We start from the raw sequence: 27,409 nt of genomic DNA, 5'->3' as shown, positions 1-27,409 counted from the left end.
GATTCCACAAAAAGCGTTAAAACCTGGAAAACTTCTTAAATAGTCTTCATAGTTTTGTGAAATTCTTCCTTCCTCAGAGCTCAGATGCATCCCATGAAATTCTAATTGGCTTTCAAGGAAATGTGTTAATTGTACAGTTACAGTAAAATTAAAGGGTTTGGGTGATGGGTGTGATAGGGTCTCTTCTTCTGCTGTCACCCTGAGGCAGTGGCATGCTACAAGAAAGGACTGTTAGCAGCAGTACTGCGCACAGCCAGATAGCAGAAGCAGAGCCCGAGCGCTGTTCTAATACCTGTCCTAAGGGGGCCGCAGGGTAAGCGGAGAGCCCCAGTGCTGCTGGAAGTTAATCTAGCGCTGGAGCTCTCCACAGTCCGGGACAGTGTGCTGAAGTTCCACTAATGAAAGGCACTGACATTGGCCTAGAATTTGGGAAATCTGGTTTCACTGTCCCCTCAGCTCTGCCACTCATTTTAGGGCTGTGCGAAGCTTCGGTCCCAGATTCGATTCGGTGGAGATTTGGCCCAATTCAGTGGCTGAATCTCTGAATCTGAATCGAATCGGAGGACCCTTTAAACTCTCCGAATCGAATCGGAACCCTTCGAATCGATTTGGAGAGATTTGGAAAGATTCAGAGAGTTGGACGTAGACACAGCTTTAAATGCTTTTTCTACGTACCTCTAGGTAGTGGGGGCTCGTGAGTGCTGTGATGCTGGGGTGGATGAAGCGTCCCATAGAAGCGCGGGGGGCTCCCCACCATGCTCAGCAGGACACCCAGAAGTGGACCAGAAGCACTTCCAGGTCTGCCAGGGAGCATGCTGTGCCCCCAGGCTTGGTGACTGATACCTCCTGGGTCTTGGGGGGGGGGGGGTGCAACTGGGGTCCCCCTGCAGGCGACTGGGGCCCCCAGTGCGCTCCCCGGCAGACCTGGAAGTGGACCAGAAGTACGTCTGGTCTATTTCCAGTTTTGCTGCCAAGCACGTGGAGGACCTCCCGCACTCCTGTGGGACACTTCATGTGCCCTAACATCACAGTGTTCATGAGCCATGCTGGTACCTCGAGGTATGTAGAAAAAACATTTAAAGCTGTGTCTATGTCTGAATCTCTGATTCTCCTAATCAGCATCGAATCTTCAGATTCAGATTCGGCCGAATCGAATCGGGAACAGCGATCCGTATCAACAAATCAAATTACTGCCCCTGATTCGGGCAGAATCTGAATCAAATAGGGACCGCTTAGCACACCCCTTTTCTCTTTGTCCTTGGGCAGCTTGCTCAGTTTCTCTGCATGTTATTGGCACAATGTAAAATGGGGACATTGCTTTCTTACCTCCATAGGGAGTATAAGTCTAAATTCATTAGTATTTGATGTACTCAGCAGCTGTGGAGGTCAGGTAGCTGGATAAAACTTTAGACCAGTTGAAATATGGGGTGATACTTGGCAGTGCTGGTGAAAGACTAGTTGGCTTCAGATGGACCATATGGGTCAGAGTTGCACATGGTCACATGGCAGACATAAGTGGTGTTACATAGTTTCCACTTTTAATTGCAACAAAAACCTCATGTTAAACCAATAAACAAAACTAGTCAGTTGATGAGATGCACAAAGAACTGTTTTGGATGACAAAAGTAGAAGTACCAAGGTCATTCTATTGGTGCTGGTTAAAATGTTTTATTCAACACATTTTTAGATGAAAACTGACCTTTAGTGAAAACTTTTGCAAAAAGGTTTTCGTTTCTTTTGCTATTTTCTGATTTTTCATTGAAATGGAAAGGACTGCCAGGCAGGATCAGACCTGAGGCCCTTTCCTGAGCTAATTACAGTTCATTTGGAACCTTGTTAAGGTCCTGAGGTTGTTAAATGTTCCCCTCCCCTGTGCTTTGCTTTGCATTTATCAGCATTTTAATTTGATCTGCCATTGTGCTATCCCTTCATCTACCTTGTTTAGCCCTCCCCAAAGTTCTGCTCTGATCCTAACCTAAATAACTTTGTTTCATCACAGCAAAAAGGCCATTTTTCTTTTTGCTATCCTGTGCCTTTTAAAAATTTCAATTAAAAGAAATAAAGCAAAGCTATAAGATGTAAGGAAAATTTGAAGAAAACAATTTAAAAAATCCATCACACTTCTGAACACATTAATTTTACTTCATTCTGTGTCACATAAAGGGGAAAATGCAGACTTGAAATTTCAAACATGATTTTTTCTAAAAAAAATGTTACCAAGAAATGTGAGTAGGAGCTGTTCTATTCCACCAGTGTGTAGTGAAAAATGACCTTTTTGCTGGAATAGTTTTTACGTTTTTTACCAGCTCTATTAGTGTTGGGCCTTGTCTGCATCCAAGTGGGTTTCTGATCACCTGGCCATCTGTGGCGTCAGGAGTTCCTTGGCAGTCATTTGTTTGCCATAGCGAGGGGGGTCCCCCACTGGAGTCTGTTTGGGCTTTTCATTGCTAAAGACTGATTGGTCTTGTGTTATTCATGTCCCCATCCAGACACTCGCACCATAGGTTCCCTTAAGCAGCGCAGAACCAGAGCCTCTCTGGTTTAGTATAGATATATTTTCCTTCCAGAGGTAAGATCTTGAGGGGTGGCTGCGATGAATGACTGATCTGGGTGGCACCTGTTACCCGGTTAGGTTTCTGGTTACTGTCTGTTGGAGACCTATCATTTTTTCTTCTGACAGTGATGGGTAACTCTTTGGTATTCTTGATCATAGTGGTTCTTTTGTTCCAGTTTCCTGACTTACTGCTCATTTGTAGGTCTATCAGCGGTAATTGTCTTCTGGCAACAGAAGCTTCTTGGCTCTAATATTGTTATCCTGCCCAGGGGTCTGTGAAATACAGAAGTTCTGTATAAGTATAAAATGAGCTGAGGAGTTGTTTGGACTATTCACAGTACCACAGCCCACGTTACTGAATATACTAAAGTAAAATAGTCACCTCTGGGTGGATCTTACATGACATCTTGTCTGGTGACAATCCATCTGGGCCAAATAAAAGTAGCCTCCTTCTAAACTCATCCGAATCTGGATTGATAATGGTGGGTTAAACACTAGTTGCATGGAATATCCTGCTGCCCTAACATACAAGATGCAACTTTACTTCTCTTGATGCCCGTAAATGCTGAGTGGCTCAACAGTTGCTCAAACAATTTTCTTTTAATTTATTTGCTATACATGCTTTTCAGGGGACCACCCTTTGTGAGGTCTGTCATGCCCCATTTAATTCCAGGGGTGTGACACCCAACCCACGAATGATAACTTTCAGTTGAATCTGTCAAGAAATTGTGCGGCAGTCTTGTTTTGTGGAGACCGAGCACTTTTGTTCACCCTCTTCCCTGAAATACTTTGTGTTTTCACCCTTTGTCCTTTTCCACTTGGACAAATTGTACTTTACACATCATCTTGCTGTTGATATCTGGCTGCAGCTGTATTCTTCAGGGTTTTGTATGCATACATGTATGGTTAACGGTCTTTTGTACTGTGTTAAGTGCAGTGAAAGCTCTCATTGTTGTTGCCATAGCACAAAGACTAGACAGAGACAGCCCTGGAAATTTCTTGTTCTCCAAGTGCCTGTTTTTACATGATTTTGTTAGTTGCTGGAGCCTTGGAGGGGCTGGAGAAAAGAAAGATCAGGAAGAGAGCAGACAGCAAAGAATCGCAGAACAGGAGAAGGTGAGGACAAGGGGAAGGCCATCCTGTCCATGTGCCTCTTTATACAGCAACTTTTACTACACGGTGGTGTGCTGTTCCTGAAGCCTTGTTTCAGATTACTTGATTGAGGTTCCTCCCCGCTCAGAAAGTTTGGTAGAGCATAGCATTAAAAAAATATTTCTCTTTGTCTGTACAGCAACTAGACAACAGGGCGGGGGTTTGGGGCCCGTTCCAGAATGGAGATAACACACAGTACCTCCCAGGGCAGGGTCCCTAACCTTTTCAGACTCAAGGGACCTGTCATTAAACTCAAGGCACCCATCAGAAAATTACAGCTCTTAATTTTCATTCATGTTTTGACTACCAAAAAATACTAGAATATTTCTTCTGTTGCAAGGAACCCAGAAAGAGCGCAGCAAGTCAGAATATTTTTACCACCCTGGATCCCGATTTGATATCTCTGAGCATTTATAGATGTGCTCTGGGAGGCGGGGGCGGGGGGTACTTTAATTAGCATAGCACTGAGAGCTGTGCTAATTAAAAGTGCACAGAGGGTCATGTGTACCAGTGTCCCCACTCTGAAAAATGGTGGCGGGACAATTTGAACTAAAGCTCGTCAAACGAACTTTCATTGAAAGCGCCCCACCACCATTTTTCAGCGCGGGGACGCTGATACATGTCTCACTGGAGTTTGCTGGAGCATGGTAATTATCATGCTTCAGCAGACTTGATTAATCAAGAGTGCTCTGATGTGCTGTAATTATAGCGTGTCAGAACAGCCTCCCTTCACGTGTAGAGGTGCTCTCTGGGTTGATTATGTTTGCGCACCTGACGGTGCTAACATTGTACAGCATCCTGCAGCACCCTTGAAAGGATCTCAGGGTACCCCAGGGTGCTGCGGTACTCTGGTTGAGAAGTACTATCCTTGAGTTTAAGGCAAGAAGGGATTGTTGTGATCATCTCATTTTAGTGGCGTGAAAATGGTGAGAGCGCTTCATGTTAAAATTCCTACTTGAATTTGCCTTCTCTCCCTTTCATAACATTATCCCAGACCCTTTGACGGTTCTCATCCTCTCCTTGTTGTTCTTCAAAAACTTGGAGAGCTGTCATATGCCTCCCTACCCTTTCTGTCATCTGGACAAGCTGTGCATATTAATTCTTTTAGTTAATCTTTCCTAATAAGTCTGTTCCTCCAGGGCTTAATTATTTTTGCTCGTCTTCTGAATCTTGCACTTTGACATTCCTCTTCTATTGGGGTCCTAGCACTATACTCAATATAAAATTGAAAGCTCGTGTCTAATAGCTTCCACTATCTTTTTTGGCGTAACTGCTTTCCAAATATTCTACTCCCACCAAGTATCTTTGTTGTAGAATAAGACAGGGAAGATTAATAGAAGACAGAGAGTCAATAGAAGGCTAAGACAAGAGTATGCCCCAATTGGTACAAAACATTGCAGCGCTGTTTCAACTCACTCCAGACTTCCAGTCTAACAGAGACAGAAGATGTCTGTATCTTAAGCTGTTGATAACTTTGTGTATGACCTATGAAGACTCTGGCCAGATTCTGGATGTGTGTAGTTATTTACAGAAGCACACAGAGTACGAGATACCACCCCTCCAATTGTACACCCATTTTGTACTCACTGATGCAGCGGACTTCACAAGCTTCAGGGCAACAGAGAATCTGGCCCTATGAGTCCACAGATCTTTCTAGTGCATGTCTGTGGCTGCAAAATTGACAAATTAATTTTATTTAACAACATGCAAACTTGTAGATCCCTACCCTAAGAGTTGCAGGCTGACTCCGCATCTAGAATACACCAGCACTGTTCTGCTGACGTTCTTGTTAAATTTAGTTCCTATATCTGTTGCATATGAGTTCTGTGAACTTGTTCACTGAAGCAGATATCTAGGCTGTATTTTGTATTTATTAGGGGTCTGATCCAGCTCTTATCGAGTTTAGGGCTAGGGACAGAAGTTACACATGAATTGATTTAAGCGATCAGAAACTAGTTTAAAGCTGTAACAGAACAGAAGTTCAGGGCACATAAACCAGTTTCAGAATGGTTGAAACTGGTTTAAGATAAACCTGATTGACTGTAGTATCAGATTTAACTGATTTAGGTCAAACTGATTTATGAAACTTCTGTCCCAGACCCCTTCCCGGTTCAAGTTAAATCACAGCCCCCCAGCATCCCAGGATGCTTTGCAGCCCTGAGCTGGGCTGGGCTGGGATGTGCTGTCTGTTCCAGGGAGCAGGGATGGCCCTGCCCCTCTGCTCCCCAGCCTGAGCAGAGAGGCCTGGCTGACGAGGGGGTGGGAGTGGGAAACCTGGCTCTCCGCTCCAGCAGCAAACTGTGAACTCTCCTGCTAGCTACAGTGGCAAGTTAGATTCATTGCTCACATTCAGAGAAAATAGTTCACTGTATCTTTTGTTCTGTCCAGCCAAAGGATTTCCCTTCAAATATTCTTCCCCTCAAAGCAATTCCCTTCTCCGGTGTTACTTATTCTTTTCTCTGCCCTCATTCACCTCTTTTGCAGCAGGTTTCCTCTTTCCTGTTCTGTCTCAGCTCTCTGTCTCCACTCTCACTTGAACTGGCAGTAAGCAGTCAGATCCCAGTGCCTTGTGTCCACCCACAGAGGTAGAGTGCGAGAAGCAGCTTTGGTTTGTTGAGTAGATGTGACATCTTTTATTAGACCAACTAAATAGTTGGAAATATTGTTCTTTGCAAGCCTTTGGGGTTTCGCGTGCTCTCCTGGGGAGAATAAAAGCCAACAAGCAAAATGCAGGTCTGTGAAAATGCAAATGTGTGGCAGTGAGGTTCACAGGGAATGGAAGATAATAGGTACGAGAAAGGTAGGTGGGGGGAAAGGGGGAATGGTGACCTGGTGATAGAAAGTAGCTGGTAAAATACAGACAGGTTACCTGGAGTTATTGGATGGTAGCTTTCCCCTTCTTAAAGGGACAGGCACATTGCAAAAGCTCCAGCCCCACAGCAGCATGCACACAGGTGAGAGCAGGGGGTGCCCCCTCCCCTGAAGCAGGGAGGGGGGGAAAGCCTTGGAGCTTCAGTCCCTTCCCTTCGGCAGTGGCTGGCAGGCTGGGAGCCTTGCTCTAGTGTGCTTCACCCCCACCCCCCTGCCTTCTGGCCTGAGCCTCTGCACGCGTGGCTGCATTGCCTGAATCAAAAGTGAATGTCTGTTTACTTGCTTCTCAGTTTAATTTCTGCATTTTAGACTAACCTGCAAAGACTGAATTGATTCTGCCTCTGGCTTTTTGGCTGTCTGTACTTAGCCCAGGAGAAAGACTTGCTGGGTGAGTTGCAGTGATTGCTTGGTGAAAGCATGTGACCTGTGTTATGTAGGAGGTCACATGCAGTGACTATAATTGTTCCTTGCGACCTTAAAATCTATGAACCTGTGACTCCCCCGGACTGCAGTAGGTGGTGAGCTGGCTTGCACCCCAACTCAATGTATTCTTAGCAGAAAAATTGTGTAGTTGTAGCCTGGATTTGAGAATTGAAGTTGGACAGCTTTTTCGATTGGAAAGTGTTTTCTTCTAGCAGAGTGCCCATTTATGTTTTTTCTTTTTTCTTGGTGGTTGTTGCTGAGGGTAGAATTTCATCAATGCCGTAGTGAAAGTGATAGCAGAGACTTTTGCTTCAAATGATTCCTTAACTGAAAATTGGGTAAAGTTAGTCCCTCAGGCTCTTGCTGTTAGCAAATTCATGGACTTGATATTCATGCTTTTCTTCTAGCACAGATCAAGATTGAGAAACTTGGTTGCAGAGAACTGCAATTATTATGCCCAGCTTGCAACAACAGTAATCAAGCTACAGTCCCTTGAGTGCACAGGATCTACCACATTTATCATTTTAATTCTCAACAGCTACTTAATAACCTTTTCCTTTTTTCCATTTGGACCCTGCATGGACCTTAGGGCTGCAAACCTACAGACTTGCCAAAATATCCCACTTACGACACTGTTCTTGCTAAAGTCACTGCTCCCCTTTGACAAAAAATCTATAGCAAGATGAAATTTCTACAGCTTAACTCTTAAAAGACAAGGGTCCTCCCATTGGAAGCTGATAGTTTTGCCGACCCACATTCAGATCCTGTCACAATAAGAAGCTATGCGCAGTCACTTGATCTTATGGAGAGAACCTGTTCTACACTTGCCCAGAAAGGCCAATGTGGAAATTCACTAGCAGTATTATATTCAGAGATTCACTTTGCTGTGCAGCTTTCTTGTAAGAGGAAAGAGATCTAAAGCTACTTTAATAATGCTGTCCTAGGATTCGAAGCAGGCAACGTGAAGTCAGGAAACCTAGGCTCTATTCTGAAATCTGCCTCTGTTGCTTTGTGGCTTTCAGAAAGGCATTTTGCTCCAATGGCTTTGGGTAGGGACAAATGAACAAAGTACAGTGATTTAAAAGGGGTTGAGGACTTGCCATGCATCAGGTATTCTGCATAAATGAAAGCTAAATTGGGGCAATTCGGTCCTGTTTCATCCAGGGTAATTTGCCCCAGTTCACCTACCATACATAGGGTAGGCAGGTGTAGAGATACTGCAGAACAACCAACAGTCCTTACCCTTTGCACTCTAGGTAATGTGCTTCTTTGGTCATACCCTCGTTCTTCTCAGCAGTTGCATGACAGTCATATTTAATCTACCTCACTCTTTGTATCACTTTTTATTAAAAGCTTTAAAGTGCTAAAAAACGAAGTGCTATGTAAATGCAGAATGCAGAGAGGGGCCAAACTCTCAACTGATGTGAACTCACATAGCTCTACTGACTTTCAGTTTGGGTCAGCTGACTTGTGACTGTTTAGTCATAAGGCCAGATCTTATTTTACCTGTCCAGTCCCTAAGTGCAGCCCAACTCCACCGTGCTCAAGTCCTTGAAAAACTACTGAGGACAAAGCTGAAGGGCCGCTTCCTGCTTGCTGCTTCTTGTGGCTTGTCTTACAGTTGCAATGATGGTGTGTTGCAAAAGGCACAAAAACATGGTTGCAGGGATCTAGTCCTAGGGAACTGGTATAATAGATTCCGACTGTAAGGCTACAAACAGATACCAGTTGTGTCCTGGGACAAACCACTTTATCCCAGAAGAGTTGTTCAGATGTCCTGGAACAAACCCTAGAAAGGTTCACAGGATAAGAAGTGCTAGTGTCATCGCTAAGTGCCCTGGGATTGCAGCATTGAATCCATGGCAGAAAAGCAGCCATGCATTCAGGTGGTCACTAAATCCTAACTGGAAGGTGGATGTATCCATGCCAATTCCAGGACATTTCTGTTCTGGGACAAATGCAGGCAGAACTTGTCCTGGGACAAATGCAATGTCTGTTCCTAGCCTGACTGACTGGGTGAATTGCAGGTAAAGACAGAACTTGGCCAGCAGAGAAACCTTTGTTGGTATATGTTATTTCTCCCTCATTTGCTTGGTACCACACTACACTGAATGTGGAAGGGAAGATTAATATGTTAGAAAATAATAATAAAGATTTAGCTTTTATCTGGTGCTTTTCATCAGCTGGACTCGGGGCGTGGGCACACAGCACATTTACACCGGTATAGAAGAGAAGTGGATGCAGGAGGTATGGTCCTACACCGATGATAACACCCTGTTGCCTGACTTCAGACTAACACCCTTAGCTTCCTAAGGGAATCAGTGGAGAATTACTTTGGGAACATCAGGGATATAACTGTGTTGATATAAGTTACACCAGTTTAGGTGTTGTGTGTCTGTAGCTTATCTCAGGTTATCCATTTGTTCAAGGCAAAGAGGCTACAACAAGGTGCAGTGATAGAAACTAATTGTATGGAGCTCCCCCCAATAGCTATTTGTCGGTCTGTCTGCTCCAGATTCCAGTATAACTTCCAGCTATGTACAAACCTCACCACAATATAAATGGGTCGAGAGTCCAGCCCCTCAAAGTTCTTTACAAAGGAGGTTGGTATCGTTGTGCCCATTCCACAGGTGAGTAAACTGAGGCACAAAGAGGTGGGTCTCTTGCCTAAAGTCCCCAAGCTGGCCATCTTCATATAATGTATTTGTCTTCTTTATCAAAGAAGCAACAGAGTTGTGTAACTGTAAAAAGGCATGAAAGAAACTGCAAAATGTTTAGTTTCAAACTGACAGTAAGAAAAATGCATGCATGCAGAGTCATACAGGAGAAACTTTCCTCTTCCTGCCACACAAGCTGGGGGCTGTATAAACCATTGTAGCTCTGGGACAGCTGTAATTTACAGTACCGTATGTGCTCACATGTTCCAAATGTTTTATGCAACTCTTTCAGTATCTCTATTTGGTTAAAAGAAAAATAGATTGACCATCCCTCACAGTTCTTCTTCTAGTATGGTTCTAAGTCAAGACATCTTTAAAAAAAACCCCAAAAGCAAATCATCAGATGCTTTTTATAGTGGTTTCAAGCATGCAAGAAGCTAAACAGGAATAAACATGTATGGTAGTCTGTTCCTGCCCTTACACATTTTTCTAATTAAAAATAATAACGTGCAAGGATTAAGATGATTAAGTAGGATTTGGGAGATGGTATATGTGTCAAAATGACAAACAGGGATACTGGGCAACTGCATACCTACACCACGTGGTTGGGAATTGGGGGAGCTGGACTCCAGTGCCAGCTCTGATCTATACCGTGAGCTTGGACAGGCCACGATAAATGTCTGTGCTTTGGTTTCCCCATGTGTAAAATAAGGATGATGGCACATCCCTATGTTTGCCAAGTGGAGGATATTGTGGTTAAGAATGTATATGGATTTAGGACATCTGTAATCTATTCTTGTGCTGGCATAGATTTCCTGTGCGATGCAGAACAAGTAATTTAATATCCTTGCCTCAGTTTCCTTCCTGTGTAATTGGATAGTAATATTTTCACCTCACTTGGTGGCTGTAAAGGTAAATCCATTGATGTTTGCGAGATGCCAAGTTTCCATGGTGCTAAGCCCCTCAGAAAATCCATAGATAAAAATAAAATGTGTAAAGTGCTTTGAGATTCGCTGTTGAAAGGTGCTATATCAGTGGCAGCTTTATTATATTTTGAAGAAATGTCTTTGCGTTCAAACATACATGATTTCTGTATGCTTCATCAAGGCATTGCCTAGCCACCTTGCTTTTGCAAAAATTTGCATGGTGTCACAAATCTCCTTTGTAACTAAGCAGTCAAATGCAAAGCCGTGGGTTCCTTTGTTTCTTTGGTGAAGTGATCAGTAAGGCACAGAAAACAAGACAATATATTTTTTTTATCACTTGTCATTACATTGCGTGGCAATTTTAACAGAAATTTAGAAGTATATTTTGGATTTTGTTAGTGTGCAAGTAATCTCTGTGCTCATGGTGCCAGTAACCTTCATTTGAATTTAATCACATATTCCAGAGTTACAAAGATTTGCTATTTCTTTGCTCAGCTAAAGTGTTATCTTAAGATATTTCCAAAATGCTTTTTTTGTTAGCTGTTCTTTTAATTAAGCAATTGCCAGTAACTAATCAGAAGTGTTTGACTGATTGATCCATCAGAAAGTTGCATTTACAAAAAAATGTAATCTTCCTTCCCATCATCAATCTGTCTTTTGCAGGAATAAGAAAACTCTCTATAAGCTTGTGCTAACAATATAAAAAATGAACCTTAATTAAACTTGAGGCCATAGGATGGGTCCAACTCTGGAGCCTTGAAGGAGAAGCCGGAGCAGTAGCAAGGCGGGTTTACTTTGTTGTGGCCTGGAACATGAAGCTGTGATATGAATGTGAATGAGGAGACAATTAAGTCACTCACTGAGTGCAGAGCCATGGAGACATTTAATTAGCTCGAGGAGCTAAAGCTGTAAAACGTGGAGATTGCTGTAGAGTCTAAATATGTGAAGCAGTTTTGCTGCCAAATTAAACTTTTAAAGAATACCTTCTAAATGTGAGAGTGTGTTATGGTGGCTGAGGAAACTAGGAGAGCTGGGCAGTTGTCCCAAACCCAGGTCCTCTATGGAGGACAGGGAGCAGGTCCTGTCCTGGTGCATGGGGCCAGCGGTGTTACTTTTGCAGAAAACCCCAGGGTAAAGGTTGCGGCAGAAGCATCTCCTGGAGTGCTTGTAAACCTCGGACACAACAGACCTGCCTGGCACGGCCACTTTCAGAAATCTGGCTCAGAGATGTCACTGGTAGATGATACTCACTTTCTGGATTTTTGCTCCACACACAGTCTGTTGGACCCGATTGCCTCCAATTTAATTTTGCTGGCTGCTGCATAGATGTGAAAAGAACTTGGCTATCATGAGATCTTATGCCGTATTTACATGCAAAATGCATGCACCTTCCCCCCTCACATCAGCCCTCCAAAATTGGGGTGTGTGTCTTAAGCAGGCTGATTTTTCTTCACTAGAACAGAAGCATGGAAGCATTGTTGCAAGATGGCTGCCAGATTTTTCCCTCTGCTAGCCTCAGGGAGGGAGGAAGTAAGCTCACCCATCAGGGCAGCGCTACAGTCAGGGCCGTCCCTGGGGGGAGTGAATCAGGGTGACTGCCCTGGGCCCTGCACTTTGGGGGGCCCCCCCGTCAGTGCTGCATAGGCCCCGCCACGGCCGCCACGCGTTGCCGCTGCCGAGCACCGCTGGCTCTGCTGCCGCCAAGCGTTGCCGGCCCCGCACACCCCTAGGGACAGCTCTGGCTAAGCGTTAAAGCTGTCCTAGCCACAGCTGCTGCCGTCAGGATCCCCTGCAGCCAGCATTCAGCTGTGACGGGAAAAATCTCATTTCCTTTATTCTGCCTTCCCAAAACAGTGTGTGTGTTTTATTTGGGGGTGCATGGTGAGCGAGAAAATACGGTATTATTTCAACTATAGCTTGCATTTCTGTCTGTCTATGCATGGATATGGTCTGTGGGACACTCCAAGTATAAAAAAACAGTTTATCTTCCTTCCTTCTTTCTTTTCTTCCTCACTGTATAACAGGAAAGTCTGTTTACTTCCTTTACAACTTCTGATCTAAGCCAGTCACTCATACTCTCACCAGCGATTTGTACGTTAACGTTTTTAGAGTGAAATTACATTGACACTCCTTGGAAACTTGGTGAATACTTGCCAGTCATGCATTTGCCCTGCTCTCCTGTAGTATGTAAATGGGGAAAAAAAGAGCAACATCGCTTTATACAAGTTCCCTCACATTGCTAATAATCTTAGGCATTTGTTATAACCATGGCTAATAAAATCTGGAGAACAACTTGCTTTGTGTGCGTGCGTGCGTGTGTGTGTGTATATATATGTATATATAATGTATATATATGTGTGTGTGTGTATACACGTGTATGTGTATATATGTATACATGTGTGTATTCTAGCCCCTTAAGATTGCAACCTGTTTACTGTTATAAACCCAGTTTTGCTCTATCTTCTCCCTTCCCAGGGAAAAACAGTGCAGTCGCAAAGTGCTAGGCTTGAGTTTTTCTGCCAAGTCCCGAATTAAATTATACATGAGGTCCTTGGTTTCAGACAGTAAATTGCATTCTGCAGACAACCTTCCAACTCCAATACAAAATATGGGGGGAAGAACCAGGAGTGAGATCCAAGTTAAGGTGCTTTGCAAAATGCAATTTAATGTATAGGACAGAGGGATGGCCTTCATCAGGTGCTAATTTGGCGCTGGCTGCAGTGTGGCTGGCAGAAAGCAGTCAGGTGGTTTTGGTGTTGCCTGATGGAGGAGCTTTGGGGGGTGGGGAGACTGGCTCTCAAGGCATGACTGCTGCAGACTTGCAGTGCCCTAAGAAACTCATGGCACTGCTTGCTGTATTCTCCAGAACTGGAAGCAGTGCAGATGCATTTGTGATGTGTTACATCCAGGCTGATTCAGAAAGTAGCCTGTGCAGAGCATGAGGGAGCCGCTGCCAGGCCCAGCATGATGGTCATTAGCCCATCTGTAGGGACGTGTGACTGCAGCTTCTGCTTTGGGACGTGGTGCGTGTATAACAGTGCCACGTCTGGACAAGCTGTGGGCTAGTTCATGATGTAGATAGGCCCCTGTAATCAAAGCCTGCCGCTGGCTGCAGGGAGGAGAGAGGAGACCGGCAGGTGCTGCCCAAGGGATGGGACGTGGGAAATGCTTTAGTGCAGCTGGGGAGCTGGGTGGAGAAGGGCCCAGGATGCCGGCAGAATGGGAGACCCTCACAGCCCTGTGGTCCTTCAGAGACTTGTCGGCTCCTGCTGGCAAGTGTCAGGGAGGTGCAGTGGAGCTTCACACCCCAAACCTTGAGTATCAATGTTAGTAAGCTTGACAGCCCCTGCATCCTTTAGCCCCACATGTCGTAGTAGATTCATTAGGGACCCATCCGTGTTACTAATTGGCTAGAATGATTCCACCATCCCTTCCCCCCACTTTCCTTGTCACACTTCCACTGGGCGACTTGGATTCCCAAATAACTCACTCGCTAAGCTGAGCAGGGGTTTTGATTCTCCAAAGTGCAGTTTCCTTGTGATTAAGTACCTCCTTCTCCTGTGCTCTTTAATGCATATTAATGAGTACTAAGCGGTGCTTGACTTGAGTAATTTGCAGGCGGGATGGGAAGCCTTTGGCAGAAGGGCCCGGGGGCATCCTACCTGGGGAAATATTTGCAAAGAACGGGCCATTTGATACACTTTGGCACATTCCAAAGGCACATGCTTTTTCTTTTTTTTTAGTATTTTTATAAGTCAGGGGATAAATCGCTCCTGGCAGGGAAGTTTTAGCAATATCCTTTCCCTGCATCCCCCTTCAGTTTGAATATAAATGTCCCAAGAGAAAGGAGCAGGGTGGGGGAGAGAAGAGTCAGCTCAGCATTTCTACCAGCTTTTAACATTGTTTCGATGGCGGAGGCTGAGTTCCACATCTGGTCCTGAATTAACCAGCATTTTCCTGGAGTAAATCATAGTAAACTGGGGGCATTGTGCGTGCAACCGTCCTGGATGTGGACTGAAGTTGAACCAATGGGCGGAATAGCAAGAGCGCTGCTTGGGAGCTCTTCGTCTATTAACGTGGCCACTCTCCTGTGGTCAAAAGGTTGATGATGACCTTCTACCATTTTCAGCTGATAAAGTCCAAGGGCCCATCCTGCTTTTGTTTCCCCTGGGGGAAAACCAGCAACTCTCCAGAGATTTTTTAAAACTTTCCCTTGTCTATGAAACCAAAAGCTCAAACCCTTACAGCTTTTGTCAGAAAATCTTGATTCCCCAACCTCAACAGACATGGGTCACACTGCTCTGGTGCCGCATGGGACTTTGGTGGCCTTGTTTCCCCTTCTCCCCTATGTGCCGTGGCCAGGTTGTTCCAGGACGCGCTGCTTCCTCTCTCGGTAGGAGGGAGACCTGGTTCTCCAATGTGAGGGATGTTGTCCAAGGGAGCGGGGAGGAGACTTGAGACACGCTGATGCATCCTGGTGATATACCTGAAGGCAGAACTGGATTAACCCTTTGGTGTGCCCTAGGGAAATAAACTCATGGGCCCCTACTTTATACTGTATATTTATAGTACTTTTTCATTCAATAATTATTATATATAAAATAAGTGCAACTGGGCCCCTTCTTCACTTAGTCCTGTGTCTAGTTTGCCTGTGCGTTAATCCAGCCCTGCTTGAAGGAACTGGAACAGAAAAGACAGTTGTGTAGCGGGCGCTCTGGACCCCTTCCTCACCACCTTTGTGATCGAATGCCAGCCCCAGTTCATACTGGTTCTCTGAAATTCCCATATTAGGGGTTCTCTCGATCTTGCCTGGCCTATTGCCTGGCCAGGGTAATGCCTGCCTTTTCTCCAGCAGACATGAGGCTTGATTCAGGCTAAACAAACTCCTTTTTCTCTTTCAAGAGATCACAGGTTTGTACTTCCGTCAGTTCTGTTCAGCTGGTGATTTCAAGCGCTGCTTCCTTCTATTCCTTGGGTGAGGCAGTTTAGACCCCTCTAAATTGACTTTGCTATGCCTTATTGGCAACAGGACAGCAGTGGCATTTTCCCTAATGCCATGAGGTGGACTCTGTATTGTAAACTCCACATGAATTATTAAGACCCAGCATAACTTGCTTAGTTAATGGTGGGCATAACTGACTTACAAATACATGCATTCTGTACTATTTAACTACGTATACACGAATTGCTTGCATATATCCCATGGCAGCCAAGCCATATGCACGTTTGTACTTGGTTTAAATATGCTATTCTGCACCTCTGTCTGAGCCTGCAAATACTTGCTCCCTTCTCCATCTGTAGTTGTGCATATCATATGCAAAGATTTGAACATTTAGCTCTGGGCATGTGTATAGTTTAAAAAAGAAGGAACATTCATTTTGAAAATTTCTTTTTACACATTCCCTTTTACTTGCAGCCTACTCGGTTCAGTGCTTATTTTCTTCGTTTTCTTTGCTTCCTCTGACTGCTGAGCCTGTTTCACCTTCCTTGTGTCTGATGTCGAATCTAAATTAGATGAAAAGAATCGCAAGATTTCAAATTCAGTTTGCTCTCTGATAGGCAGCCTGGTAACAGTCTAAACTGCTTAAATATAATTTTGTTTCTTTAATCCTTCCCTTTCAATCTCTTTTTGTATACATTATAGATATAAAATCTGCAACTGGAAATCTTGCCTAATGTATGTTAAGACATGACAAATGAACCTGACATTTTTCCAAGAGGGAAACCAAAGAGCAGGCTGTATTTATAGCAGTGGTAAAAGTAGTTTGCTGTTTGTAGAAAAAAATATTTCAGTATACTTGTACTAAAGCCAAGATACAGCACAGGTTGGGAAATCTCTTGTGCCAAAGTGAGGATGTTGGGAAATTGAACATTGACTTCAGAGGAAAGAGAATTGGCGCTCCTTCTAGCACTATGGTCTATAGACAACTTGGATTCCCAAGTAGACAAAAATATGGTTTAAAGGCACAGAAATACTGAGTTGCACGTGCAGTAAGTCTAACGACTGGATAGACAACCACGCTTGACTCTTAAGTCAACGATTGACAGATTAAACAATGTTGGTTGTGTAGCCAACTTCTGTCTCCTTGTCGTGTTTTCAAGAATTTCGTTTGCTGCGTTTCATGTTCAGGCTTTCCTTTTATAAAGCTAGAGTTCATTAGTTTTAAGTTCTCAAATGTAGCTGAGCAAATGCACACCCAGGAAAATCAAAGAAAGGCGGTTATGCAAGCCAGCTGTTGACTATCCTAACCTCCTGCAGCAGGGCCAGTGCTGCGAAACAACACACATGCTTGAGCTAAAGAGCTAGAAATGGTTCCACCCAGCTGAAAATGATAGAAGGGGTTTTTTTATTTGTAGCTTGTTTCTTTCTGCTTAATGAATTACACGCTTCTTTAGTTAGCAGTGGACATGCTGAGAACATTGTGTAAGACTTCTTTTGATGTTTCATAGAGGAATGAAGCTTTCATTTTCTTGTCATACCAGCATATTTGGTCTAACCTCAATTTTTAAACCTTTCTCCCTTAGAAATTGATTACTCGTAATTGTGATTTAACAGTCTAATGGGCTAAGAGGGGTTTTGTGCCAGTATGGTGCCGTGGTCATGTTTCTTTGGCATGTTGAATATAAGAAAAATTGCAAAGCCATCATATGAAGCTGAGCACTTCATTGTCTTGCCATGAGCAGAAAGAGGCTGGCTTTGTACTTTTGCACCATGGAACTGTGCATCAGGACCAGCTCATGACGCTGAATCAATCCTTTCTTTAACAGCAGTAGGTATTTGTATAAACTCTACGGCAGTTTGTGCTGACAAATGACTAAGATTGTCTTAACCATTTTGTTATAGTTGGCTTCTGATTGAGAGTTCATTTCCACATACATATTCTAGTCCCAAACCTTGCCAATTAGATTCTATTAGAAATCCCTTCGGTCTAGTATTTTACCTTTGTCCTTCCTTGTCAAGTTGAGGAACTGATGCTTCATTTTGCTCTAATAAAGAATTCACCTCGCTTACTCCCTGCTTTCTAACCGCTCTCTGGAGAGCGCTAAAGTGTGCTTAAGCATATTGTAACTGTTTACTCACAGTGTCTGCTGCATGCACCATAACGTGAAATGTTCGATCTCTGCTCTGTCACTCTAGGCTGGCATGATTCGCACAGACAAGGACGAGTTCTTCATTGAACCTCTAGAGAAGGGGACTCAGGAGGAGGAGGAAGGCGGCAGAACGCATGTGGTGTATCGCAGAACAACTGCCAAGAGGCCGCTTCCCAGTGAGAACACTGATATTCAGCATAAAGGTAAGACTGAGATGCTAATGACAGCTGATGTATAAAGCATAGCTGAAGGCATGTAACCAATACACTGCCAATGCGCTTTACTACTTCTGGATTTTTTTGTCCTTGAGCGTGGCAATACCCTTTTCTTGGTTTGTGGAAGGGCGCGGGAGTAGCTGAAAGTTTGGGCTGGATTAAAAAAAGCATTGCAGCTTCCAGAACACTTACCAGGCTCTTTGTTCCTTTTAATACACAGAAACAGACAATATTTTATTTGTGTGAAATGGCCAGCACAAGCCACTCTGAGTCTTTAAGCCCCATGTAAAAGCAGACAGAGCAGCAATATTGAAGATAGGCACAAACTGGGGAAATGATGCTCACACTGGCTCTGCAATGGCCCACTTGGAAGGCTGCGGTAAGGACGTGGTGCCTGGGCTTTGTGCTGACACCTTCTTATTCCCAAAAGGAAAATGAGTTGCTGTATTTTCAGGTATAGATGTGGAGCTGCCACAGAACAGCGTGCCCGTAACTCAGTCTGCTATGGGCAGCCTTGCATTAACAGGAGTCACAAAAGCTGCCAAAAAGCTTCCACTGTCTGTGTCTTACTGGGAGTATTGCCTGCCTCTGCTGTGACTTGTGCCTGCTGCCTTTCACCTGAGTTACCAAAGGATAAAAGTCTTATGAGTGATCCCATGCTAATAGTAACCCTGTTATTGACTGGGTTGTTTGGGAGAATTGCCACATTTTGACCCCGTGTCTGTTGTTCCACATCGTAAATTCATTTATTGCTAATAATTTGAACGCAATTTAGTACTCTGCTGATTAATTTATTGCAAAACTATTTAATTAAATACAGTGTTGGGTGTTTGATTATCATCAGCAAAAGACTTCCCCCGCCACCCCCATCATCCTCAAGGTCCCTGTAATTTTGTGCTATTTCATTAACCATTTCAAACCATATTGTTGCACCTGTTGTAACTTCCTACCGTTTCAGTGGCAGAAATAAAGCATACTCATAGAAACCCATGAGAACTATTCATCGTCACAGAGACCAGGCAAGAGGATTTTTGGAAAAGTTAATCATATAAATTACTCAAGGTTCAAACTGAAAACGAAACATTAGTGGTGTGTACTGTAGCTAAGCTCTGCCCACATCAGATACCAACATGAGATTTCACTCATCCCAGATTTGACAAATTACTATGTGTTTTGCCATGTCCAAAGAGGTCCTTTGTAGTGGAGGTCAAAATACACTTCAAAGCAGAGCCTGACGTAGCTGCAGGCACAGTTGGCAGGAGCTTAAGTCCCTGCTCCTGGAGTCATGTGATGGAAGCTGCTGTATTGTGAGTGTTTATAAACTTAGTGCAATGTTGGGAAATAGCTCGGAGTTGCTCAGTTTCTTTTTAAACAAAAGAGACTTAATTTTATTCACACCTTATGGCAGTATTTTTGTTTTTAGATGGTAAAAATTCCTCAGAAGTAGGAGTCTGATATACAGAGTGGCACAAATCATATTTCAGTTTGGGCAACTTGACTGAAATTATTGGCACGCTGTTCCTGCTAAAAGAAGACCCCTGGCACTAATATCTCAAAACACCTCAATAAAATGTTAAGACCTAGACCATTGCTTTCTCTCCTGGAGCAATCTGAAACATAACGCTACTGCAGCAAACTATGGCGCACGGCCGACCAGTAACATCAGCTGAAACGGCGATTGTGCTGCAGCCCTAGTACTAGCCGATGAATTTATTTATTTAGTCTATGCGGTTTCGGCATATTATTTCAGCCATCTTACAGTGATGTCATCACCAGTGTGAAGAGCTTGAAGGCCACCGGGTAGCATGTTAAATGGACACGAGTCAACAATGTGGGGCATGGTTTGAACTTGTCCATAAGTGCATTCGTTGTCATTGCGAAGGCCCCATTGGTATAGGGTTCAGGCACAGTGACCCTGTCCAGTTTGAAAACGGTTGAGAAGTGCCCAATAACGGCATGGCCAGCTAAATCCTGGTTGACTAATTGTAGGGTCAGAAATGATGTACTGATCCCGGAGGCAGGTCATTGGTTTGATGTCTCCAAGAGCTAGTTCGGTTGGCCAGGTAGACTTGAAAGCGTTGACAACTTAGTAATAGTTTGACTAGACAAGCAGCCCAATGTGGCAGAATTCCTGATGTTTTTGCCAGATGTCTGGTATGCCAGACAGTATCATATGCTGGTGTTAAATCGAGGAAGACATCACCAGTCTTCAGTTTTTCTGAAAGCTGTTATCACTGAAGGTGGTTAAGGCTAGAAATTGGTTGCGTGCGCTCTGGCCATGGTGGAATCCCATTTCGTCTGGGCTTAGGGAAAAATCAATTACTGGAGAAATATATTGCAGAAATAGTCTCTCAAGTGTCTTGTAGCAGATACTCAGGAGGAAGATTGGTTGATAACTTGCTGCTGATTGTGGGTCTTTGCCAGGCTTGAATAGGCCGATGATTTTTGCTCAGGACGATGTCGATGGAATTCATCCTCCATGCATAATACAGTTGAAGAAGAGTCGAGGCCAATTATGAGCTCGAGGACCAAGATGTTTCAGAAACGGAGTGCATGCTGTCATAGCCAGTTGTGGTGCCAGATTTTAATTTGCACAGCACAGCATTGAGTTCTTTTGGTGAAAAGGTTTGTGGAGGATCTGGGTTCTGAACATTTCGATGGAAATGATGCCGTTCTTCATGTATTCCTTGCTCAAAATAGTTTTGTTATGGGGGTACTTGCCACTTTCAGGAGGTGGCTAGCAACAGCATTGGCCAACACAGATGATCGAGTTTGGGTTGGGAATATTGAGCTGCTCCCAGGCGGCAAATGAGGCCCCAGCTCCTGTAAGTGGAGTGGCAGAAATTAGCTCATGAAGATGAGTTCTCCCAGCGGTTCTGACGAGCAGCATCTGGTGATTCAAGAAGGTGATCTGCGATATCTGGATCACCAGATTTTTCATACTCATCTGGTAGAGCAGCACACTCTCCATCCAAGCAAGGAGCATACAGGGGGTAAAATCCTTTGGGTACAGAGGATTGTGTCGCTTTATAGAAGGCACCACGGAAATGTATATAGGCTTCATCAGCTGGGACATTTTGCTGTGGGATGGTAACAATGGATTGTTCAACAGTCTCCATGAATAGGGACCAGTTGGCTTTCGTGAAGCTCCACCTGGGTTTTCTTTTACATTTAATGGTCGGGAGTTGCAGACCAATGTGGATGAGTGATGGACGGGGTTGGCTGTGTGGAAAGTCTTCAAGAACAATGCAAGATGCTGGTTGTGGGTGGTTGTTGACTGATACAACCCAACATGTCTGGAGAGTAATCTTAGTCCCATCTTGCTGAGTGGAAGGTGTCATGCTGTTTAGAGTCACGGATCAGGGCAACGTCATTCAGAGTCTGTGAATGAAAGCACATTACATTTCAGTGTTAGTACAGTGCCTACCACATGGGAGTCTTGGTTTATGATAGGGGCTGTTGGGTGCTGCCAAGTTATTATAGGGATTAGTAGCAGCAGTTTATCTCACTGCCTCCTGGCATCTCGGAGAACACAGGAGCTAATGTGAATCTAACTTAAACCAAGGCAATGGTGATTTTAAAATGTTATCACCTTTCTTAGGGTTTTAGAGGTACCTATTAATGTTGCTCTTAGAAGGTCCTATGGTCTCTTACAATAGAGCTGGTTTCTAGAGCAGTGCTGTTATGATACCCCTGTCATGAGATCCTGGTGCACCATTGGTATTATGCTTATACTTTTCATGCCCTGGATTTTCTTCAGTTCCTACCATAACCAGTTCTGTTTGTTACTTTTTTCTTGCCTTTTCCATGGGACATTTCTATCAAAGGGAAAGGAAAAGCCTGTGATGAAGCACCACCCCTCCTCCTCTTTTATAGCCCACATAGCTCATCTTAAGTGCCTATCTCGCTAACAGTCACAATTGAAAAATCCCATAATGTGTTTAAAATGAATCTCTACAGTATCTGTCCTAGTTGTATTCTGTACTTCTTGCAGGGGGCCCAGCATACACTATGGCCAACTTTGTCATGCCATACTTCATGCTCATCTCTGGCCAGCTTGGTACAGTCAGTTATATAACTGATAGTTTCTGTGGCCTGGCCAAATACTCTGCATTCTGAACTCACATCTTTCTTGCCATCTGCCTTTGCTTCGACAGTAGTAGTAGTAGTAGTAATAATAATAATAATAAGTAAACTGCTAAACTACAGGCAAGAGATAGGAAGCATTATTAATGACAACGGGAGCCATTATCATTTGGAAACTGGGAGTTTACTTGAACCAATAAAGAGCTCAGTCTTAGGTATTGCTGACTGGTTTTTGCAGAGATGGCTCTAATTCCTCTAATTTCAGTGTTTCGATTGCATCTGAAATGGGAACAGAAAAATTAAGGAAAAAAGTTTGAAAAGTTTGCAAACTGCCTTCCATTTTTTTGAGCAGCTATTGAACTAAATGACAGTTTTCAAATGTTTAAAAAGAAGGAAAAATTGCAAGAATTTAAAAAATAAATTTCCCTTTTCTTTTAAAAAAAAATCTATATGTAAGTCTGTGTTAGAGAGGTTTGCATTTGGTTTCTCCGTTTATAGCTGGTTTCCTGTCTTTACTGGAAAGAGGCAGCTTGACATGCTTGACATGCAGGTGAAAACTGTTAGTTCTGCACCCAGTCTTTCCAGGGTTTTAAGGTCTGTATAAAGAAAAGAACTGGCTAGTATTTAAAGGAAAATACTAGCCTTTACTCACTCTCTGGGCACTCCTGTCTGTTCAGTCTTTCATCCATACCCGCGCCAATCCACCTGCTGGATTCTGCCTTTTGACCTTTGGGTGGGCGGTCCGTGCGCAGCACGTGGCGTTTCGGGTTCACACCAGACTAAATTCCAAGTGGACCCAGTGAAACGTGTCTGTTTTCTTAGGAAACAAACCAGTGTGCCCTGCCTCGTCCCAGGACCTCTAACTATCGTCTTCTCCATGATGGGTAAGCCAGTGGGCTTTTTCACTCTCCCTCTTCCTATTTTTCCCCCTTTCTCTTTCTTTCTCTCAGAGGCTCCTTGGTCCTTTCAGTATCGCTCAGGGGAAACGGAAGGCCTGCATGCCCCCAGCCTTCACAAGCAACGGGCTGGCAAAGACACATCAGGCCCTGCTGCTGTAAGTCCTTCAAACTTCGGAGGCTGAAAGGGCTCCATATGTTCTGGGAGCATCTGAGCCCTCTCCTGCTTTTTCTTGAAGATTTCAAAGGCCATAGAGCTTCTGCATCTTCCAGGGGGTCATTGCATCTTGTTCCCCAGGTGGTAATTGCAGGTAGAAGAGAGGGTGCCAGGGTCAGCTGATTGAGTAGGTGAAGAAAGGGAGATCCCTGGCCTTAAAAACTCAGCCATGCAGATCTTTTGATCCTGGACATGTCCCTGGACTCCACTTGTTTCTAGGCAGTCCGTTCAAACTGAACTGCCGTGGACATTTTTCCTGCTTGCCTGACTATCTTACCAAAGTGATTTGCTTTAAGGAACAGGTTTACAGAGCAAATTTTATTTAGTTTTTCAGTTTGCTTTTTTTACAGATTGTTTCTCTTCTCCTCGAGCTGCATATTTTTATTGGGTTTCCACATCTTTTCAGTCCATACAAACTCGAGCTCAGAGTTTCGAAGTGAAGATCAGCACATAGCCTTGATTAACATATGTCAAAATGTTTCGTCAACTGTCAGCCTAGAAATCTGTGCTGTAGTGTGCTTCCAGGAAAACCCTAAAGCAATGGACCAGCTTTAAAGAAACATTCACTAGTGTTTTCTGTATGCTGTACTCCTTGAAAAAATCCACTGCTGGAGGTGACTTCATTGTTGCCAAATCTCTGAGTTTTGTTGAAAGTCGAATGGTACTTGGTGAGTTTTTTAAAAGCCCAAGTTTTACAAGTCATGTGAATGTGAGAATTTCAGCTTCCATGTGAAAAAAGAAAGTTTCTATGATAGCTGCATAGAAAAGATCATAAATATGATCCCAAAGGCTCAGAAACCGCAAACAGATGTTTTTACTTTTTTTAATCTCTTGATTTAAGCCAAACTCATGACTTGGGGAGGGGACGTGACTCATGATTTTTGAATTCTTGGGGTTGTATATTTAATTCCTCTTTCTCAATGCTCCCGACCCTGGCAGGGGTGCATCCAGAGGGGATGCAGTGACGTGCTCGCACTCCTCTTTTGGACCATACTGTGGGAGCAGCAGCCAGGGGCTTTTTTAAAGTCCCTGAATCAGGTAAGACACCTCCGGGCCATTCCTGCCCTCTCCTGCCTGCTTCTGCTGTGACCCCCAGAGGACCAGAGACGGAGGGAGCGCCAGAGCTGCCAGTCAGGCTATGTGGGGAGCTGGGCTTGGCTGGAGACAGCAGTAGTGGCAGTTTCCCCTTCCTGCCCAGTCCCCGCCAGGTGTTTCCCACCAACCTGGGAGCAGTCACAGGGAGGGGAACAGACCTGCCACTGCTGCTGCTGTCCCCAGCTGAGCCTGGCTCCTCACGCAGGCAGTTTTGGTGCTGCCATAGATCTGGGTCCAACCGTCCGGGACACCCGCGGAAGAGAACTGCAGGGAATGGGAGATGCCAGGAGCAGGGTTTGGGTAGCAGTGTCATTTGGTGTCTTGTTTCTGGTGTCCGCAGAAATCACATATAAAAGGAGAAGTCACATTTGTTCGGCCTTGGTCATGAATTTTGCATTATGATCTCCACCAGATTCTGTAAGGTGAGCTTGAGAGCAGTGTTTTCTAACGTTTGCATCTATACTCCCCCATCTCTTTTGTCTTTATAGCAAGGGAAATGGGAACTTTATTCCATCTGCTAAGAACATCAGACCCCTGAGCATGGAGTCTATCAGGGTATTTGTCTTCATATATGAAGGTTTTGCAGACGTGTTGCTTTTTAAGACATGAAACGCTCTGGGAGAGAGCAGATGTGAAGAGAATGGCAAAGATGTATCTGATTACAGGAAATTTTAGATTTTCTTCTGAGTTTAAACAAAACACTATCAGAGTATTAGGAAAACATAAAGATTAGTTTCCAGCAACTTAAATTACTGAGTTTTGGTTTTGGCAGGATCATCTGTTTTTTGGCAAGAAGACAATGGGCTAAAGAGTACAGTGTTTCAACCCATTTTCTCCCTTTACTTTCTCTCACAGAGCGATTATTAATATACTGGAGAAATTAAAGCCTCATGTTTTAGATGAGCAATAATCTTCTAAGTTCAAGCAGTTTGTTAGTACTGTAGAAGCTCATTTTATTTGACCAAAATATGGACTTTTTTTTTTTTTTTGTAAAGAGGCCGAAGTACTTTCATGTCCTGGTTTTTGTCAGAGGTAAATTGTTAAACTGTGGCAGGAATAAATCCTGCATTTCCTGTTGCTTGTATGTTTCTTAATACTTACATGGATATAAGAAGTTTGTTATCTTTGGACTTAAAATCAGCAACACAGTGGGTATCTTTAAATATTTTTATTTTTTTGAAAGATGTGGCATTTGTAATGTCATTTGTAAATGCTTGACAGTGGTAAAAACAGTTGTACACAGTAGCACTTTGGAAATGTACTTACTGTGTTACTTCTTTTTTCTGACTCTGACATATCCTATCCTTATGTTCAAATGTTCTTTACCTGTGAGATAAAGACTATCACTAATATAATGATGACATGTGAAAACTCAAGGATTTAATTTTGTTCATGCACAGGTGAGTTGTGGTTAAAGCTAGATTGAAAATCAGGTCCATAGAAAGAATATTTTTGTAGCACACATAGCCAGCTGAACCATTGTGGCCAATATTATGGTAGTGGTGATCAATTCAAAGGAAACAGTTATGCTAAAATTTTCCGTAAAGTGTGCATTCTGTCTTAAAATCATGCCAGAAATATACCACAGCTGTCTAGGTTTCAAGCAGATTTTGATTGTACTGCTTGACTGAGAGGCAGAGACTTCGATTTTAATTGACAGGTATACTTATTATGCAGATAAATTGTTCCTTGTTAAGGTAATCCTTTATTATGGAACTAGGCTACAATTTAATTAATCAGAATCACTTTGGAACAGACAGATCATACTTGCCACAACTGCCTCCAAAATCCCTTGGCATTTCCAGGGGTTGTTGAAAGGCTCACAGGCCACAACAAGCGTACGCCAAGTAATTGTCTGAAAACACACGGTCTCCTGAGTATTGTGACCCGTATGCCAGCATGCACTGGGTACGTGGGCCTAGGGTCCTTGCCTACAAACCCGCTGTGGCTGAAGAGTTCTGCCTGGGCGTGTCTACACGTGCAAATGCTGCACTGTAGTGTAAACCCACCCCTGACAGGTGTCTACATGTGAAGGGATGTAGGAGCAGATCTGCTGCTGGACACTAGCTGACCAGGGGCAGGGGACTTGGAAAGAGCTGCAAGGGAGGGGCAGTACCAGCCCCCTGACTTGAACCTTTGGTGGGGCAGCTAGCAGTGAGCCCCCAGCTGGGTGGGTATTCACTGCCAGCCAGGGGGTTGCTGCTAGCTGCTCCACCAGCGGATTGGGGCAAGGAGCTGGGACCTGCTCATCCCCTGAAGCTCTTTCCAAGCCCCGCACCTCAAGTGCCTGATCAGGACTTGGGGTTGGGACCTGCCGCTGGCCAGGACAGTTCCCAGGCCCCGCTCTGCGATTGTGGGGTGGGGGCTGAGGAGTAGCAGTGTGTGAAGTGGGCAGTATTTGATTTAGATTTAGCCTGATCTGAGGGACAGTGATTCAATTTGCTGATTCGGATCACTGTCCTGATTTGATTAGGCCAAATCTGAATGTGAAGATTCAATTCTGATTCAGAGAATCAGTGGTTCGGCCATAGACACAGCTTTAGATCTTTTTTCTACATACCTCAAGGTACCAGGCGCGGCTAATGAATGCTGAGAGAGTGGGGTGGATGGAGCATCCCACGGGAGTGTGGGGGGATGCAGGGGGGGGTCCCCAGTGCACTTGTCAGCAGATCCGTAAGTACTTACGGTCCACTTCTGGGTCCGCTGCGGAGCATGTGGGGGACCCCCACCCGTGCCTGCCTGGCTTGGTGATCAGCTGTGGGGTGACCCCAGGTGCCCCACCACTGTGGGACACTCCATCCGCCCCACCATCTCAGCGTTCACAATCCATGCCTGGTACCTCGAGGTATATAGAAAAATCATATAAAGCTGTGTCTATGACCAAATCGTCAAATCTCTCCAAATCGATTCAGAGGCTTCCGCTTTGATTCAGAGACATTAATGGGTCTCCTGATTCGATTCGGATTTGGAGATTCAGCCACCGAATCGGGCCGAATCTCCTCCGAATTGAATCGGTAACCAAAGTTTTGCACACCCAGCTCCTGCTCCATGATCGCAATTACAGAATGATCTCCCCAGCCTCTGCTCTGCAATTGTGATCTGGGAGCAGAGGCTCGGAGCACGCTGCTGCTGGGGCATGATCTTCGCCTGGGCTCTGGTGCCCCAGCAGCATCCAGCTCCCAGGGGCAGGGAGCAATCCCCTGCCCCTGCTGCCCAGCTGACTGG

The 27,409-nt window shown here is 44.3% G+C and overlaps 1 protein-coding gene across 1 annotated transcript in view; it reads left to right on the top strand.

Moving 5' to 3' along the window:
* Positions 1 to 27,409, top strand: part of ADAMTS2 (ADAM metallopeptidase with thrombospondin type 1 motif 2) — a 244,417-nt gene that overhangs the window by 77,289 nt on the left and 139,719 nt on the right. Inside the window, exon 3 of the mRNA XM_059712896.1 lies at positions 17,722 to 17,878. Coding sequence (XP_059568879.1) covers positions 17,722 to 17,878 — 157 coding nt within the window. The remainder of the gene's footprint in view (positions 1 to 17,721; positions 17,879 to 27,409) is intronic.

Source organism: Alligator mississippiensis, chromosome 9 (genome assembly GCF_030867095.1).
Source record: "Alligator mississippiensis isolate rAllMis1 chromosome 9, rAllMis1, whole genome shotgun sequence".
Classification (NCBI taxonomy): Eukaryota; Metazoa; Chordata; order Crocodylia; family Alligatoridae; genus Alligator; species Alligator mississippiensis.
Note: the sequence above shows the minus strand (reverse complement) of the source record. Positions and strands in the feature narration are given on the sequence as shown.